This window comes from Pipistrellus hanaki (assembly GCF_964339955.1).
Source record: "Pipistrellus hanaki genome assembly, chromosome: 5".
Taxonomy (NCBI): Eukaryota; Metazoa; Chordata; class Mammalia; order Chiroptera; family Vespertilionidae; genus Pipistrellus; species Pipistrellus hanaki.
Genome location: NC_140507.1, coordinates 77,769,717 through 77,789,419, shown reverse-complemented (window position 1 = coordinate 77,789,419; position 19,703 = coordinate 77,769,717). Strand labels below are relative to the sequence as shown.

The 19,703-nt window shown below is 49.4% G+C and overlaps 1 protein-coding gene across 1 annotated transcript in view; it reads left to right on the top strand.

Annotated features, from left to right (window-relative positions):
* Positions 1-7,746: 7,746 nt before the first annotated feature.
* LOC311623595 (adhesion G protein-coupled receptor E2-like) overlaps positions 7,747-19,703 on the top strand; it is a 236,445-nt gene continuing 224,488 nt past the window's right edge. Inside the window, exons 1-3 of the mRNA XM_084885874.1 lie at positions 7,747-7,819; positions 11,342-11,392; positions 11,565-11,690. Of these exons, the coding sequence (XP_084742000.1) occupies positions 7,780-7,819; positions 11,342-11,392; positions 11,565-11,690 (217 nt within the window). The 5' untranslated portion in view covers positions 7,747-7,779. The remainder of the gene's footprint in view (positions 7,820-11,341; positions 11,393-11,564; positions 11,691-19,703) is intronic.

Below are 19,703 nucleotides of genomic sequence, written 5' to 3'. Positions count from 1 at the left end.
ACAATGTTATTAACCAATGATACCTCAATAAGAAAAAAAGAAAAAAAGAAAAAGACGGAGACAGAGAGAGAGAAAGAGAGAGAGAGAGAGAGAGAGAGAGAGAGAGAGAGAGAGAGAGAGAGAGAGAGAAAGGAAGGAAGGAAGGAAGGAAGGAAGGAAGGAAGGAAGGAAGGAAGGAAGGAAGGAAAACATGGGCATATTTACAGACTATTTCCCTGGTTAAACCTTTCCCACTAGAATGCAGTTGTTATTGTTGTTGTTTTTGTTCATTTGATTTTTTTGGGGGGGGGGTTGTTTGTTGGTTGGTTGGTAATGTCTAAACTTTCATAAATGGGTATATCTCTCAATATAATATTTTCTGGTCCATTATTACACAGGAAAACTTTATACTTTGAGCTAAATACATGATTTAAAATAAAACAGTGTTTAGGAAAAGTGCCCCAAGTGAAAACAAAGGAAAGTGTGTGTCTCAGATATTGCTTGTGCTAAGAGAGGCCATCATAACATCACACTCAATGTCAGTCATTCCTTAGTATGTGTGCTCCTCCTGAACTTGTTTCCTCTAGACTTCCTACATTATGCTAAAACTAAAGGTTTTTTTCTACAATGAGTCAGTCCTCCAATAGACAAGGGAGTAAAAAAGAAAATCTTGGAAATGTAAGCAATGAAGTAGAAGTATGACTTCTTACCAAACTACTGTTAACAACTATGTTATTTGGCAGTCAATAGGAAGTGATGTTTTTAAGTATTTTATATCCTAACATGATATTTTATTACTGACACATAAATCTTTAATTGGTTTTAGCTATATTTCAGGAAATTGGTGGAGAGTTATAATACAGTCTTTCCCACCTATATAATAAAAGCCTAATACACTAAGTGTCTGGTTGGCCATTCAAACAAAATGCAATATTCTAATGATATGTTAAGGCAGCTCAACTGCTCACTATGATGAGCACTAACCACCAGAGGGCAGACTCTCCAACCAGCTAGCTAGCTTGCTGTTGGAGTCCAGCTGATTGGGATTGGGTGACACAGGCTAGACATGCCCTGGAGCCCTTCCATGGTCCCTCACAGGCTGGCCCACTTCCCACATCTTTCCCCAGCCCTGATCATGCTCCAGCATGGTCCCTCAGCCTGACCTGCATGCTCTCTCAATCCAGGACCCCTCGGGGAAAGTCAAAGAGCTGGTTTTGGCCCAATCCTGCAATCCAGGCTGATGGTTCCCTCTGATGTATGAATTCGTACCCTGGGCCTTTAGTTTAAAACAATAGACTATAAGGTCAAAATGGACAGTTTTGTGTGCATCTTCTTTTTAGGAATAACTGACATTAAACACCTGAATTGAGAGCATGTTAGTGTTCATAGCATATGGAAATGGCATAAATATGAAGTTGTATGCAAAGAAGTAGTAATTGATGCACAAATATCGTATACTAACAATTTCTTTGCCATCTTTTTCTCTTACCCTTCTCTTTAGAACAACATGACTCAGTCACAAATAACTTTAGTCGTGGCTTGTTCCATACATCCATCCATCCATCCATCCACCCATCCATCATCTTTGAAGCAAGTCAACACGCCAGGTCCAAGAATCACCAATGCCCACTTCTCCATATCTTAATTTTTCTTTCCAAATTTCTGCCTGATGCAGCCTTTCCTGTGCAATGCACATTGCTATGTCCATGTGTCTTGGCTACCAGTTACACAAAAATGAATATAGCAGTTCCTTGCCATCAAGGAACTTAATGAGAGGAGATACTGCAATGAATATCTCTGGAACTGCTCTGCAATATGCAACCTACCTCCACTGGTCAGGAATTTTTCAATTAACATGCTCAAATACACACCACCATTGAAATTTAATGCAAACATTCTCTTTCCACTGCACTGTTTTTCCACCTAATACCCAATTCCCTCTTCCATAAAAAACAAATATCTGATACATTTTCATTTTACTGCGATCACTTCATGCATCTCCCTCATTCTACAGTGTCAGTCAACTGAATATGCATACCCATCACTTAATTGTCAACTATGGTCCTTGTAGTGCAGAATCAATCAAATCACATCTTTCTTAATGATTGCAATAAATTATAATACATATTGTTAACTAGGAGTGCGTGATCTCTTGTCTCTGGCTAGGCTGTTTGCGCTCTCAGGTGACTCAGGTAAAAGCTGACAGGTGCCATCCTCTCTGACCCTCTCCTGAGGTACCTACTGGCCTCCCAGACTCAAGGGGTCTCAAGAGGAAGGTCTCCATGTGGAAGTCTGAATTGCTCCCTGGATGGTTGATGATGGAGACTGAAGCTCTGCCCCATACAAGACATCAGGAAGGAGTGAAGCATCAGTTCCTGAGCCAGCTTTGGAATCAAAAGCAACAGCCATGCCCTGCCTGCCAGTGCTGCATAGGCTGTGGACTGCACAGGGGGGATATTTACAGCTTATCTGGCTCATTTCCCTCATGTTTTTCCAATATGTAAGCACGTGATTTCACTCTGGGCCTCTGGAAAAACAAAGGAAATGTTACCTAAGGATTCTCTGGTCCCAAAATGCCAGGTTGGAAGTCATTAATTTAGTTTTTATGACTCCTTGTCTTAATCTCATATGCTTTTTAACTACCCTATCCCATCCCTGATTTCCCAGATTCTTCAATGTCTGATTAGGGTGGGACAATGACCTGATATCTCTGGAAAGTTGCTATTCCTTTCAACAAAGCAGAACTATGCTCCTTTGATATGCAATCCAGGGCTCCACATTCTTTGGCTTCCTGACACATATATCAAAATAATTAGGGATTTTATACTTATACTACCCTGTTTCCCTGAAAATAAGACAGTGTCTTATATTAATTTTTGCTCCCAAAGATGTGGTAGGTCTTATTTTCAGGGAATGTCTTATGTTTCCATGAAGAAGAATGCGGTACACATTTATTGTTAAATGAAAATAAAAGAAATTTATTACCTGTCTACGGTACGGTAGTACAGTAGTTGTCAACACAAACCAGACAAACTGTGAATCCTACAGTATCAAGAATTTACTCATTGATTCAATGACAATCATGTCATCATTTTCTGGAACATCATCATAACAATCCAATTCCTGAATTTCCTGGTGAATTTCTTGTGACTCCATTTCTTTCAGAATCAGTGGACCAAATCTCTCATGTGTAGCCTAAGGGGGGCGTATTTTCAGGGGGGATGCCTTATATTTCACTCAGAAGGAAACCTGTAAGTAGGTCTTATTTTCGGAGGAAAGTTTTGGCTCAGTGGATAGAGCGTCGGCCTGATGACTGAAAGGTTCCAGGTTTGATTCCTGTTGGAGGCATGTACCTTGGTTGCGGGCACATCTCCAGTGGGGGGTGTGCAAGAGGCAGCTGATCGATGTTTCTCTCTCATCAATGTTTCTGATTCTCTATCCCTCAACCTTCCTCTCTGTAAAAAATCAATTATATATATATTTATATTGTATATATATATATATATATATATATATATATATATATATATATAAAGAGGGAGCAATGACCAGACCGTAGACCAATAAAAATGTACACCAGATTTCTGTCACAGGCTCAGATTTACAGCCCCCCCCCTTACAACCCGCTTTTTTTCTAAAAGTGTCTTATTTTCCATTATTTAAGCAAGCACATTTACAGAAGCTAGAAATAGCATAGTTACTTACCTGGTTTAGTTACATCCTGGCATTAACAGAACAAGGGGAACATCTGTGCTCATAGGGAAACCCTAAAAGTCAGTTCTTACAAAATTTATTGGAATAAAATGGAGTGACTATGGTTCAGATAGAAGGTAGGGGACAGGATAGAGTCAGTTCTTTCAAAGTCCATTTTTCAGTTACTTTAGGTCTTTGAGTTTGTAAGACTGCCAGGCAGGCCTTCCCTGAGCTTGTCAGGTTAGTATGTGGCCCCTTTCATCCACAACAGCCATGTGACCTTAAGCAGCTGCACCGCCCGTGGCTGGACTGGACTGGGTTTTAATAGGGAACAGAAGTTCTGGGCAATGACCTTAATTCTGGCCCTGCTGAAGACAAGATTGGACTTCTTCCAATGGGAGATGGAGAGAGATGAGACTTTTCAGGAGAACCCGCTTAAGTTTACATCATATTTTCTACACTTTTGCATCCTTGAATCGTTCATTTAAAATAGGGGTGTCGAACTCAATCAGAGAAGGGGCCAAAATCTAAAATCCAGCCTAAATCGCGGGCCGAATGGTTTACTGAACAGTCATAAACTGACAATGTCATATACTGACAGCGGAGTGCAGTGATGACAGCGCGGTGCGGGCCACATTGCAAGGCCTGGGGGGCTGGATTTGGCCCGAGGGCCTTGTGTTTGACACATGTGATTTAAAAGGAAACTGCATTTTGCCAAAACCGGTTTAGCTCAGTGGATAGAGCATCTGCCTGAGGACTGAAAGGTCTAGGGTTTGATTGCAGTCAAGGGCTTGTACCTGGGTTGCGGGCACATCCCCAGTAGGAGGTGTGCAACAGGCAGCTGATTCTCTATCATCGATGTTTCTAACTCTCTATCCCTCTCCTTTCCTCTCTGTAAAAAATCAATAATCTATATATATTTTTAAAATATATAAAAATAAATAAAAGGAAACTGCATTTTGATGGTGTGGACAGAATAAAAAACGGCCACATGCTAACCTGAAAAGCTCAGGGAAGATCTGCATGGTGGTTTTGCAAACTCAAAGACCTAAAGTTATTGTCAAAGACCGAAGAAACCCAAGCAATGCTTAGAGAAATGGAGTTACACAGCTTTATTACACCGGTGGTCTCAGAGGAGTTGTCTCCAAAGTCTGAGCAAACCAACATGATGAGAGCTCTTCTTTTATCCCCTTTAGTTTCTTTGTCCCCCAAATATGGATGGGACTTGTGAACCTTTTGTGGGCTTTGCAAAAAGCCCCCCTTAAAAATCAAATTAACTCCCTGTGGGACGTGTGCCCCATGTTGGGAACCAGTGCTCTAAAATTAAAATTTTAACTAAACGCAGTTTATAGTGTGTAGTCATGTCCTCAAACAGATTCTTCCCTGATAAAGGTCAACCTCTACCTTAACTGAATCTATTATCTGTTTGCATTTAAAATAACATCCTTGTGAAATGTCAGGGTAACTTGTAAGTTCCCTTTTTACGGACCCCTCAGCCAAATGTGCTGGGCACCAGGATAAAAGCCCCATGTGTTGGGATGGGGTCTTGAGACCACATCTAAGGGCCTGGCCTGGCACCAGCACTGATAACCCCCTCCGGGAGGTATGTATTGTTCATGGTTTATGGCCTCTGTAAAATGTGACCATTTAGGTAACAGGTCTTACAAGACCAGATTGTGAAGAAAGGGGCAGTGACTTCATTATAGGTTATCAAGAATGTACATTAGGTCACTGGAACGGATTCAGATTGCTAGCTCCCCAAACATTAGGGTTACATTGGAATTAGCCTTTTAGCCTTCTCAAAGTAACCACAAAGAATGGTCTGAAACAATGGTTCCCAACATTGTTGGGGAGAACATAGCATTCATGAAAGAGAAAAATAAAAGAATGAAAGGACAGTTGAAGAACTGAGAAAGAAATCACTAAGAAATTGTTTTTAAAAAATAATGATTTGAAGTGATATGAAAAAATAGCAAATAAAGTTTCAAAACATATAATAGAGAACTGAAATTCATAAATGTCACAATATATATAATGTATATACTAGAGGCCCAGTGCATGAAAATTCATACCCTGAAGTGGGGGTTCCCTAAGCCCAGCCTGCCCCCTCTCACAGTCTGGGAGCCCTCAAGGTGGGAGGTGACTCAGCAATCAGGGAAAGGTGATGCCCCATCACACCTCTGCTGCTGCCACTGCCAGCATTACAAGCCTCAGCCAGCACTGGTTACCTATGCTTTGGGCCAGCCTTGGGCGACTTTATTGGCTAAGGACTGGGTGCTGCCATCTTGCAGCTGTGGGCACTGCCATCTTTGAAGGTGAGGCAATCAATTAGCATACTCCCTCCTTATTGATTGTGGGTGCGATGGCATGAGGAACAATTACCATATTTCCTCTTTATTAGATAGGATTATATATATCAGGTCCCTAGAACCATAAGCAATGCAAAAAATTCACTGTTGGTCATGCATTCTCTAATTGCCACCCTTAAAAATGAATGTACCCCCCGTGGGATGTGTGTCCATGTTGGGAACCACAGCTCTAAAATTAAAATTTTTAACTAAAAGCAGTTTATAGTGGGTAGTCATGTCCTAAAACAGGTTCTTCCCTGATAAAGGTCAACCTTTATCTTAACTAAGTCTATTGTCTTTTTGCATCTAAGATAACATTCTTGTGAAATGTCAGGATAACTTGTTAGTTCCCTTTTTTACAGGCCCTTCCGGGCACAGCCAAATGCCTGGGCACCTGGACAGAGACCTTAAGTTCCTTCATTGTTATTGTTATCAGGTTCATTGTTGACAGTTAACTATCCTGCACCCACCTAAGTAAAAGAAGTAAGTGACTATCATTTTACTTTTTATCCAATCCCAGAGGTTTCCCTGCTTTGCTTTCTCCCACCTCCCTCATCTATCACCAATGGATTCCATGTAACCCACTTATGTCTCCTTCTATACAACAAGGTGAAGAACTGCCATTCTCCAGAGCAGTGTTTCCCAAAGTGTGGTACGCGTACCCCCAGGGGTCCGGGAAGAGTTTGGTGGGGGTACGCGTTGCACCGGAGTTTGGTGGGCATATGCACTGCACCGTGCTTAGCTGCGCCTAATTCTATGTTCTCATGAGTACGAGGGGTACTCAGCACTACGAAAATTATAGAAGGGGTACACATATGTCAAAAGTTTGGGAAACACTGCTCCAGAGCATCATCCCAATCCCTTGAGATTCTGCTTCCCTGCAATTGTGGACTGTTTGGATCAAATAAACTCACAAAAATTCTAATCAGGTGTGAATGTTTTTACATTAATAATGTTATCACTGACAGACCCTTTTTGTTGCCCTGGGCCTCCATAAACTAAAATAATAACACAAGGAAATGTGTAACACCATGGGTGGTTCCAAGCTGGATAAACCTCAGGGCCACTAGGTGTTAGAGACACATTAGCACCCGGGCAGAGACTTTCTCCAGCCCTGGGCCTCTGCTGAGCTGCAGGTTAGCTGTACCTCAGCTCGCCGCCCCCCTAAATAGGGAGCAGAGCCGCACCTGCCTCACAGGTGTTTCAGTCACGGGGTTGACATGGACACAGTGCCTGTAGTCAGGCCGGCCCGGAGTAGGCACTTTATAAATAATAGCATATTTTAAAAAGTGCAAGATGGCCCCAGAGACAAGCCAGGCATGTGACTTATTCAAAAAGGAAACAGCTTTCCTATCATGTGATTCTCTGCAGGTTAACACGCAAGCTCCCCTGAAATGCAAGTTTCCCAGCAGAGGAACCGCGCCCTCTTGCCTGGCCCTATTTGCCTGGGAGGAGTGCCGAGAGCCCCAGAATTTGTCAGAAATTGAAACGGTGGAGCTGCAGGGCCAAGGATCTGAGAGCAGGAGACACAGCTGTGATGTGCGCTGGGGAGGGGGGAAAGGGGGTGATCGCCAGTACCTTTGCACACACCCCCCCCCAAATCTGTGTTTTTACTCGCTTCCTGTAGGCCTCCAGCTGCCCCACCAGTTCCGGGGAGGGACCTGGGGCACCCCCAATTGCACACTGTATAAGGGTCAGGAGGCCAAAGGAGGATGCAGAGCTGCCCAGCCTGTGAATACAGAACTGCACTGCCCAGACCATGGGAGGCCCCCGCCTCAGCGCCTTTCACATCCTACAGGGTAAGAATTTGGGGCCCCTAAGGGAGGGGTAAGAGAGCTCCTGGCAGCACCTCTTTGGTGCCTCCACTCCCTTATCTGCCCACCCCCCACCGAGGAGACATAGGAGGCACCGCTGGCAGCTCTGGGGCCTGACATGGAGGAAGCCACATGGTTAGGCGGGAACCAGGGAGCCATGGCACATGGGAGAGCAGCTGGCAGTGCCCGGGTCTGTTCCCCACCTCCAGAGGGATCTCCAAGCTCCCTCCACTTTGGAAGCAGATCCCTAAGAGGGAAAGCTGGAGCCAATGGAAGAGAGGGGGCGAATGAGTGCTGTGACCCCCTCAGGAAGTCACTCTTTTTTTTTATTATTAATATTTTATTGATTTTTCACACAGAGGAAGGGAGAGGGATAGAGAGCTAGAGACATTGATGAGAGAGATACACTGATCAGCTGCCTTCCGCACACCCCCCACCGGGATGTACCCACAACCATGGTACAAGGTGCATGCCCTTGACCAGAATCGAACCTGGGACCCTTGAGTCTGCAGACCATCGCTCTATCCACTGAGCCAAACCGGTTTTGGCGAGGAAGTCACTCTTAACAGAGGGCAGAGAGGGGGCTAGGGAGCTAAGGGGGGGAGGGGCCTTCCACAATGGGATGAAGCCCACATGTCTCCCATTGTGTGGCAGGGGAAGCCCCAGAGAGTCCTCATTTTTCCTCCCCTGGAAGCCAGCAGGGACTCAGCTGTGTGTTGAAGGGCTTTGCCGCTGTGGGTTGAGCCTGAGCTCTGCTGTGACTTGCCCCTTGCCTCCCTTCCTGCCCCACCCAGAGAGGGTCACTCTAAGGCAGCAGTTCTCAACCTGTGGGTGGCGACCACTTTGGGGGTCGAAGGACCCATTCACAAAGGTCGCCTAAGACCACTGGAAAACAAATATTTACATTACAATTCATTAACAGTAGCAATATTTCAGTTATGAAGTAGCAACGAAAATAATTTTATGGTTGGGGGTCACCACAACATGAGGAACTGTATTAAAGGGTCGAAACATTAGGAAGGTTGAGAATGACTGCTCTAAGGGTTATCAAGGCAGCTTGTAGCCTGGGCAACCGGGCAACAAAGAGAGTGAAGAAGTGACATTTGGGGTGCCACTCAGAACTTCCCCAGGCCACAGGGATTGGGCTCCCTGTGCCAGCCCAGGGTGCCAGGTGTGAGGTGTTTTTTAAAGCTTTATAGAAGTGAGGTGTAATTTACATAACATGTAATTCACCTGTTGCATGATTATAATTAGGTGATTTTTAGTAAATTTTCCCGGTCTGTGTGTAGCTCACCTGCAGGGGGCGATGTGTCAGGGGGCCAAGTCACAGAGCCCCTGATCCTCACTTTCCAGGTCTGTGAAATGGGGCAGAGCAAGACTGGTCTCCCCTTCACAGGCTCTGTTAAGGGTTGAGTGAGTCCTGGTTCACAGTGAGAATTAAGTGAACATTATTGTTCTTGTTAATGTTACTATTATTATTATTTCACTGGAGGGTCTGGGGGATGGGCTGGGGTGGGGGGGGAGGCTCTTAGCAGGAGGAGCCAGGAGAGAATGCCGGCCCCACCCCTGCCCCAGGGCCCAGGCAGGATCTGACTGCCCAGGGCTCAGCTAGGGGAATGCACCAGATGGGACTGGGGGCAGGCGACCTGCCCCCTCTCCAGGCTCCTGTTTGGGGGCCTTCCTGGGCCCCAGGTGGGCTCTGGCCCAGCAGCCTCTGTGTGGGGCAGGAAAGCCCAGCTCAGCACAGAGAACCCCTCCCTGCAAGGTCTGGGGAACTTACGCCTCACTTCCATCTTCCCCAGCCCCCTCTCACCAGATTCTCCATAAGCCTTTCCTGGGCTCTGAGCCTCAGTATGTCCATCTGCAGAGTGGACATAAACAGAGCCTCTGTCTCCTTGGGCGGTTGTGAGCATGGACATCGCCACTGGGGCTTTGGGAGCTGGGGACGATTTGGCCCAGGGCCCGCCCTGCCAGGGAAGGTCATTTTGTGGTCTGTCCTATAAAGAGCAACTGGGTTTCCACCAAAGAGAGAACTAACCAAACCCTTGGCCAGAGAGGAGAGAGACAGAAAGTCCAGCCTCAGTTTACCTCATCTGTGAGGGCCTCAGAGAGGGTGTGGGGGTCTTTGCCCTCTGCTGGCCTGAGGGGTATCAAGATTGGACACTGGGACTGAGTGCTCAGAGGACCCTCCAGTCTGCACCTGGCACAGCTCCTCAAGTTGTGTTCACACTGACAGACCCCAAATCCCCCTGGGAGCCCCTCCATGGGGGACTGGGAGCCTGAGTTATCCCTTCCTTTGGCCCAGGAGGTGACTCACTCCTGCCCTGTCTCCCTGGCCCCCATCCCTCCACCTGCTGCCCCCCATCTGTTCTCCCTGGATTATCTGGGTCTGGGCTGCCTCCCCAGCATCTCTGGATCTGTAAGGACTAGTTGAATCCCTCAAGCCCTCCCCACACCACCTGCTGCCCAGGCACCCTTCCTCCCTCCCTCTCTTCCCCTTCCATTTCTCTATCTGGCTCTCAATCTATCTCTCTGTGTCTCTATCTAATCTCCTCATTTGTATCTCTTCCTTTCTAGGAGTTCCCTATTTCACTGTCCACCTCTCTAGATCACTGGCTTCTTAACTCTGCCTCTCTGCTTATCTCTCCATTTCTCTCTCTCTCTCTCTCTCTCTCTCTCTCTCTCTCTCTCTCTCTCTCTCTCTCTCTTTATTTTCTCTCCATCTGTCTCCTTGTCTCTCTCTTTGATGTATGGGTCCTCATTTCTAGACCCCATGCTGACTTAAGGAGAACCCAGGACATGCCCTGGGATGGGGTGCCCCTGCCCAGCAGGAAGAGCAGGATTGGGGGACCCATGTAGCTCCACCCCTAACCTGAGCCCCAGCATCTTCCTGTGTGCAGGGAGCCAGGGTGCGAAATGTCACCTCGGGGTCCAGAGCTGGTGCTTGTGGCTGACAGGTGTGGGTGCAGTGTGCTTGCACCTGTGCCCCTGAGGAGGGGTGTAGCTGGAACACCTTAGCTTTGGGAGATCTGAGAGGACAGCTGGCCCAACCCCTTCATTTTCACATAAAGAAATGGTGGCAGCAAGCACTCTGACACACCAGGCAATGCTTGTGTGCTTGACTCTCACACTCTAGGGAAAGGCCCCCTCCTCATCCCCATTCTACAGAAGAGGAAACTGAGGCACCTGACCAGGTTCTGGGAGTAGAATCAAGGCCACCTGGCTCCAGTATGTCTCCTGAACTGGTGCCCACAGGTCAGCAGAAGCCAAGTCCCCTGCCAGGCTCCGCCCCTCCCATCCCTCAGTGCCTGGAAGCCCCCCTCAGGCGAGGGGTGCGGACCCTCTGGCCAGGGCACTGGAGGCCAGGGAGGGGCCACCGGCCACTCTCTCCTTGAGCAATGGACAGAGCCCGAGCCTGGAGGGGGAGCAGCCCCTTCCCTCAGATGTGTCCCCTCAGGCCTCCCTCCCCTGTTCTGTGTCCCCCTGACTCCCACCTCTCTGTTCCAGGGCTGTGTGTCTTGCTGATTCTGTTGGAAGATGGACCCCAGAGCGCCAGGGGTGAGTCTGCTGGGAGTAACTCCGTCCACAGCCAGAGTCCCATCCACCACCTACACCTCTCAGCCCAGGCAGGGAAAGGCCTGCTGCAGGGGAAGCTCAGGGTTGCCCCTTCCAAGTCTCCTCCCAGCCTCAGGCTCAGCCTCATCTTCTGACCTTGGTCTCCATCCCACAGCCTCTGCGTGTCCCCAGAAGTGCCCTCCAGACTCCTCATGTATCAATGGCACTTTCTGTCACTGTAACCCAGGATTCCAATCTCTATCTGGAAAGACTGAAGTCAACCGAGCGGATATTTGTCAAGGTACAGAGGGTTGGGTGGTGGAGGGCTACATGGAGACAGAATGGTGGTTGGTGGCCTCAGCCTTTGTGCTCAGACTATCATGAAGCACAGAGAAAAGAGAAAGAAAAAGACATGAAGGTGGAAAATGAGAAGTGAATGAACGTGGCTTCGTACGGAGGGAGGAGCTGGGTCTCTAGGAGCCTGGAATCTGTGCCTCAGTTTACCCTTCCAGGCCTGGGCAGCGGGATGCAGAGCTTCCACCCACCCACCACTTCAGCTCTTGCTCCTGGATCCAAATCTAGGTGACAGACAGAGAGCTGAGCGGAGCAGAGCCAATTGGGTGGGTTTCAGGAGTGGTTAGCTCAGGCCACAGCAGTGTTGTCTGAGTCTAATTATTTCCCAACAGGCACTGATTGAGCTTCAGGCTCCATGCTGGGTATGGGACCAGGCTCTCTTCCCATGGCTTTGGGAGGTGACCCTTTATCCAATGTTGCAGACATTGACGAATGTGGACAAGGCCAGCCAGGGACTGCCTGTGGAAGAGATGCAGACTGCCTTAACACGAAGGGGAGCTACGTCTGCATATGCAGCCCAGGATACAGGCTTCTTTCTGGGGGAGTAAAGTTCCATAATGCGAGCGAGAACACATGTCAAGGTAAGAATGACCTGCACCTTCCATCTCCCCATCCATGAGGTTTGGAGTCCCCAGAGTCTTCCTGCAGCACACAGGGTGCCGGGCCCTGGTCCAAGGTGCAGCCCCAGGTCTGAGTGGAGACAAGTGTGCCTGTGCCTGTCTCACTAGCACAGAGAGGCGGGTGGCCTTTGAGCCAGGACCCAAGTCCTGGTACAGCTACCCGACAGCTGGGCATGCAACACCAGCCAGGACATTTGTTCAGAAATCACCGATAATATTATTGTGGTTTTGTGTTTTCAAAAAACAACAACCCCCCCCCTTTGTTTTTTTGGGTTTTTTTTTTACAAATAAACACCAAAGTAGCTGTATGACCTTGGACACGTGCTTAACTGCTCTGTGCCTCGGTTTACCCATCTGCAAAGGGAGTGACAATGCTGGGAAAGTATATGTGATCATAGAGCACAACATAGTGGAGACTGTTGGGTTTTTAGACTACACTCATTTTTTCTTTTAACTTTTCACCTTTATTGTTGAAATTATTACATAAGTGCCCTTTTTCTGCCATTGACCTCTTCCAGCCTGCCCACCCCCCTCCACCCTCCAGATCCTCAAGACCTCATGGTCTATGTCCACAGATTATGTTTATACATTAGCTCATTGGTTGATCTATTTCCACCCACCCTCCCCTGCCTTCTTCTAAGGTTCCATGGTCCGAACCATGCTTCTATATCTCCAGATCTATTTTTGTTCATTTTTCTCTGAGATTTTGATGCCTATAGTTCCTTCTAGGACTTTTATGGTTTCACATCTTGCATTTAAGTCTATTATCCATTTTGAGTTTATTCTTGTGTATGGTGTAAGTTGGTAGTCTAGCTTCATTTTTTTTTTTTTTTGTATGTGCCCGTCCAGTTTTCCCAACACTATTTATTGAAGAGACCGTCATTGCTCCATTGTATGCTCTTGTAACACAGTGCTCCCTCCTCGCTCAGCTCCCCTCCTTTCACAACCTCCCCCTTCCTGCCTGTCTCCGGGTGCTTACTGTTCTTCCTGATATTATAAGTCACATCCTCCCCTGGACCTCAGTTGGTAAGTCCAGGTTCTAATTTAGTCGTATTTCCAGACTGGCCCTGGGATGAGGTGTCCCACAGGTCTGCCTATCTGGCAGCCATTTCTCCTCCCCTTCTGACTTCATACACCCTCTCCAGTTGGACATCACAGGGGGCCATGCCCCAGGGTGGCTGCTAAGAGAACAGCTGACCTGGCCCATCCCCTCACCAGAGACCCAGGAGGAGCAGGCCTGCACTCATCACCAGGCTCGGCTCACTTTGCAGGGGAGCCAGGAAGGGGCTTCAGGCATCCGCAGGTAGATGGGCCCAGCAATGGTCATGCAGAACCAGGACTCACCCAGAGAGAGGAGCAGGAGGCTGAGCGGGTCCACAGGCCTGCCCTGCTGGAACAGAAGAGCCTGAATCCAGGTGTCATCAGGGACCATTGCCGCAGGCTCAATCCTCTCCTGAGGAGATCAACCCAGATGCCATGGGGGCACATACCAGTGTGGGACTGAAGACGGAGGCTGAGCCCCTCTGGCCAGGCCCACAGGTCTGTGTCCCTGGTGGGAGAACAAGGAGCCAGATGACAGCCACTCTTCACCCATCGGCCCCTGTGCCCCGCGCCAGGCACCCAGCCCTGGCCCACACAGGCCTTGCTCACAAGTGGATTCCCATCACTCACTGCCAGTCCCAAGGATGCCTTCAGGGGGGTCAGAAGGGACACCTTCCCACCCCAAGACTGCATGGCTGGACATGACCCCCATTTCCCTCATGGCCTGGCACCCACTGTCGAGGTGGCCCTGGCTTGTCTGGCATCATGTTCACGTTCTGGGCCCCGGCCTAAAAGCCTTGTCTGCGAGGGGTCAGGCTCAGGGCTGGTTCTCGGTCCCTCTCCATGGGCTGGAGTCTCAGAAGTCGTGTGAATGGGAGAGCGCTGTCTCAGCAGAGTCAACGGGATCCAAGGAGAGCTCAGCCAACAGCACCCCCGGGGGAGTCAGGACCAAGGCCACCGAAACGAGCCTGCTCAGGCCCACAGCACCTCTCCCACACTTGCTTCCAAGGAGGCCCAGCCTGGCCTTTGCCCGAGTCCTCAGTGCTGCCCCTGCCCTAGCTGGGAGCTTCCCGGGGAGGAGGTGATGGGAGAGAGAGTTCGAGGGAGGATGTAGGCTGCTTCTGGCCACATCTGGACAACAGAGCATCTAGGCCATCATCCTTACCCACAGGATACCTTCATGTGAACTAGAAAAGGCACCACTCAGCTGGCAGGAGGCACTGAGACCTTCCAGATGCTTCCATGGCAGGAAACGTGGCTGACTCCCAGGCTTGAATGCTGCCCACGGCTTCATGGCATCCACAACCCTGTTGCAGCCATGGACGAATGTCTGAACCCCGGAATCTGTAAAAGCCGAGGCAACAGTGTCAACACCCCTGGCAGCTACACATGCACATGCCTGCCAGGATTTGAGCTCAACCGGAGAGCCCGAAGCTGTGCAAAGGTTGAGGCCCCAGGAGGATGCTGGGAGGCTGGACTGGGTGGAGCTGGGGAAGGAGCCATGCAGGCCCTGCAGCCACAGGAGGCAGGAGAAGATTCTCAGGTTTCTGAAACGCCAAGGGCCTAACAAGTCTGTGGCTAAGGATTCGCCTCTCTGAAAAGTCCTGCCACAGAGCAGGGCAGTGGCAGGGTCTTTTCGGCCTGGAGTTTCCTTCTGGAGCTCCTGAGAGCACTCCAACCCTTCCTTTCCTCATCTTTCCTTGGTGTGATGAAGGTGCCCCCTCTGATCCTCCTGAAGGAATCCCTTGGAATGGCAGGACGTGATGACAATTCTCATGTGAGTTAGGCCAGAGGTGCAATTTCTCTTTCCCAGGAGAGGACCCAGAGCAGCCCTCAGGAGGAAGTAGGCAAAGAGTCCTTGGTCAGGAAGTTCAACCCTCATGACTCAGTTTCCCTCCTGGAATTGCCACCTATAAACTGGAGACTATGGTCCCTATCATGTCCATAATGAGGCCACTGTAATGTGCTTTGAGGGTGAAGTTGAAGATCACTAGGTGATGCATGTGTACTAATGGTGGGATCCTCAGGAAATGAGAAGTGGGTGCGGGGAGGGCCTGATGCTCTTGCTTTGTACTCAGGCGTGAATGAATGTATCTCGGGGCATAAACCCTGCCACAGGCCTGGCTGGTGTGGTTCAGTGGTTGAATGTAGACCCATGTACCAACAGGCCAGCGGTTTGATTCCTAGTCAGGGCTCATGATCAGAGTGTGAGCAACATTCCCAGTAAGGGGTGTGCAGGTGGTTGCCAATCAATGTTTCCATTTCTCTATCCCTCTCCCTTCTTCTCTCCCTAAAATAAATAAAAACATATGTTTTAAATGCACACACACAAAGAACCAATACGTGCCACAAAACAACCAACTGCCAAAAGATTGTGGGCAGCTATGAATGCCACGGCAGCCCTGGCTGGAAGCCGATTCCTGCGTCCCTCAATGGCCCAAGCAACACCTTGAAGATTCAGAGTTCAGATCCCATAAGCGAACCAAATCTTCTTTACGTGGCTGAGCCATCTGAAAGGCCGCTGCCATAAGGTGCTTTGGCAGAGAAGGGGCAGCACTGTCAGCAATGATGTGTGCCCAGGGCAGGCAGTGAGGAGAAGGGACTCGGGCTGGGCAGGACTGAGCATCAGATTCTGTTCTAAAAAGGACAGGACTGTAGCGTTGGGCTCACAAGGGCCACAGCCCACAGCGTAAGCGCATCGGAAGCTATCGGTGTGGCAGCCTCCCAGTCAGTAGTCCATCAAGGACCTCCACAGTCCATCCTGCACAAAGCTGGGACTCACAGCTTTGGGATGGCACACACAATCACACAATCTCACACACACACACACACACACACACACACACACACACACACACAATCCTGCCCTGTCCACCTTGCAGGACTGCTCTGAGCACATGGAGCTTTTACAGTGGAAAATCTCACAACAAGCATGAATACTGTCTGGCTAGCTGGGTATAAAGTAGTGGGTACTGATTGCATCCTCGGTATAATTTGAGAGAAAAGGAAGGCGTACTACGTTCAGGGAATAGATGGAGGACCTGACACTGTCTCTGGTTTTTCCTCGGATGTGGATGAATGCACCTCCGGGCAAAAGGCCTGCCACCCATCCACCCAATGCCTCAACACACAGGGCAGCTATGAGTGCCGCTGCCGCCCTGGCTGGGAGCCGGTTCCTGGGTCCCCCAATGGCCCAAACAACACCGTCTGTGAAGGTTCGGAGTTCAGATCCCATAAGTGAACCACATCCTCTTTACTTGGCTGAGCCATGTTAAAGGAAGCTGCCATAAGTTGCTTTGGCAGAGAAGGGGCAGCACCTTCAGAAACGCTGTGTGCCCAGTGCAGGCAGTGAGGAGGGAGGACTGGGCCGCACAAGGCTGAGCATCATATTCTGTTATAATAAAGACAGGAGTGAAGCTCTGTGCACAGCAGTGCTACAGCCCACAAACCACCGCTTCAGTGCATGGGGAGCTGTCAGTGTGTCTGCCTCCCTGGTTAGAAATCCATCTCAGAACCTCCCGCAGTCCACCCTGCCCCATAGTCAGGGGACACAGCTTTGGGATGACACTTGCACACAAACAGTCCTGCCCTGTCTTCTTTGCAGGGGCATTCTAAACTGAATATGCTTTCACGGTGGAAAATATCACCAGAAATGGGTATATGTTGGGCTAGGTGGCTTTTATGCACAATTTAGTGGGGTGTCCAGGATGTAATTAGGGAGAACTGGCAAGAGGCTTTATGTGCTGGGAGAGCAGGGAGGGCCTGACACTCTCTCTGGTTTGTCCTCAGATGTGGATGAATGTACTTCTGGGCATCACACCTGTACCTATTTAACCAAATGCGTCAACACTGAGGGCAGCTATGAGTGCCCATGCCACCCTGGCTGGATGCCAGGTCCTGGGTATTCAAATGGCGCACACAACAACAACTGTCAAGGTTAGGAGTTCAAATCCCATAACTGTAACCACATCTTCTTTATTTGGCTGAGCCATGTTAAAGGAAGCTTCCATAAGGGTTTTGGCAGAGAAGGGGCAGCACTTCCAGCAATGGTGTGTGCCCAGGGCAGACAGTGAGGAGAGGGCACCTGGGACATGAAGGGCTGAGCTCAGATTATCTTCTTATAAGGGGACGATTGCAGCTCTAAGCAGTGATACTTCAGAACTTGTGAGTTCTCAGAGTGGCAGGATCCATAATTAGAAGTCCATCAAAGGTCCTCCCCAGTCCATCCTGCTCTACAGGGGAAGACACAGCTTTGGGATGTCAGTTGCACGCGCTCGCACGCGCACAAACACGCGCACACACACGCACACACGCACACACACGGTACTGCCATATCCTCCATGCAGGGGTTCTCTGAGCCTATGGTGCTTCTCCTATTTAAAATATCAGAACAAACTTGTGTAAAATGGAACTGGTGGTTGTAAGCAGGGTGTAGTGGGGGTGTGCTTAGTGTAATTTGAGAGAAGGGTAAGGAGGGCTGTGGGCAGAGTGGAGGGAGGGCATGTAACTCTCTGTGGTTTGTCCTCAGATATGGATGAATGCACCTCCGGGCAAAATGCCTGCCACCCATCCACCCAATGCCACAACACCCAGGGCAGCTATGAGTGCCACTGCCGCCCTGGCTGGAAGCCGGCTCCTGGGTTCCCCAATGGCCCAAGCAACACCGTCTGTGAAGGTTCGGAGTTCAGATCCCATAAGTGAACCACATCCTCTTTACTTGGCTGAGCCATGTTAAAGGAAGCTGCCACAAGGAGCTTTGGCAGAGAAGGGGCAGCACTTTCAGAAAGGCTGTGTGCCCAGTGCAGGCAGTGAGGAGGGGGGACTGGGCCAGCAGGGCTGAGCATCATATTCTGTTAAAATAGGGCAGGAGAGAAGCTCTGCGGATAGCGGGTCCACAGCCCACAAACCACCGCTTCAGTGCATGGTTAGCTATTAGTGGGGCCACGTCCCTGGTTAGAAATCCATCACAGAACCTCCTGCAGTCCACCCTGCCCCATAGTCAGGGGACACAACTTTGGGATGACACTTGCACACAAACAGTCCTGCCTTTTGCACCTTGCAGGGACATTCTTAAGCTTAATATGCTTTTATGGTGGAAAATGTCACCAGAAATATGTATATGTTGGGCTAGGTGGCTTTTAGGCACAGGTTAGTGGGATGACCAGGGTGTAATTAGGGAGAACTGGCAGGAGGCTTTATGTGCAGGGAGAGCAGGGAGGGCCTGACACTCTCTCTGGTTTGTCCTCAGATGTCAATAAATGTACTTCCGGGCAACACTCCTGCCAACAAACCACCCAATGTGTCAACACGGAGAGAAGCTATGAGTGCCACTGCCCCCCTGGCTGGAAGCCAGTTCCTGGGTCCCCCAATGGCCCAAGCAACACATCCTGTGAAGGTCGGAGTTCAGATCCCATAAGTGATCCACATCTTCTCTACTTGGCTGAGCCATGTTAAGGGAAGCTGCCACAAGGAGCGTTAGTAGAGAAGGGGCAGCATTTTCATAAACGCTGTGTGCCCAGGGTAGGCAGTGAGGAGAAGGGACTCGGGCTGGGCAGGACTGAGCATCAGATTCTGTTCTAAAAAGGACAGGACTGTAGCGTTGGGCTCACAAGGGCCACAGCCCACAGCGTAAGCGCATCGGAAGCTATCGGTGTGGCAGCCTCCCAGTCAGTAGTCCATCAAGGACCTCCACAGTCCATCCTGCACAAAGCTGGGACTCACAGCTTTGGGATGGCACACACAATCACACAATCACACAATCACACTCACACACACACACACACACACACACACACACACACAATCCTGCCCTGTCCACCTTGCAGGACTGCTCTGAGCACATGGAGCTTTTACAGTGGAAAATCTCACAACAAGCATGAATACTGCCTGGCTAGGTGGGTATAAAATAGTGGGTACTGATTGCATCCTCGGTATAATTTGAGAGAAAAGGAAGGCGTACTACGTTCAGGGAATGGATGGAGGACCTGACACTATCTCTGGTTTGTCCTCAGATGTGGATGAATGCACCTCTGGGCAAAACGCCTGCCACCCATCCACCCAATGCCTCAACACACAGGGCAGCTATGAGTGCCACTGCCGCCCTGGCTGGAAGCTGGTTCCTGGGTCCCCCAATGGCCCAAACAACACCATCTGTGAAGGTTCGGAGTTCAGATCCCATAAGTGAACCACATCCTCTTTACTTGGTTGAGCCATGTCAAAGGAAGCTGCCACAAGGAGCTTTGGCAGAGAAGGGCAGCACTTTCAGAAACGCTGTGTGCCCAGTGCAGGCAGTGAGGAGG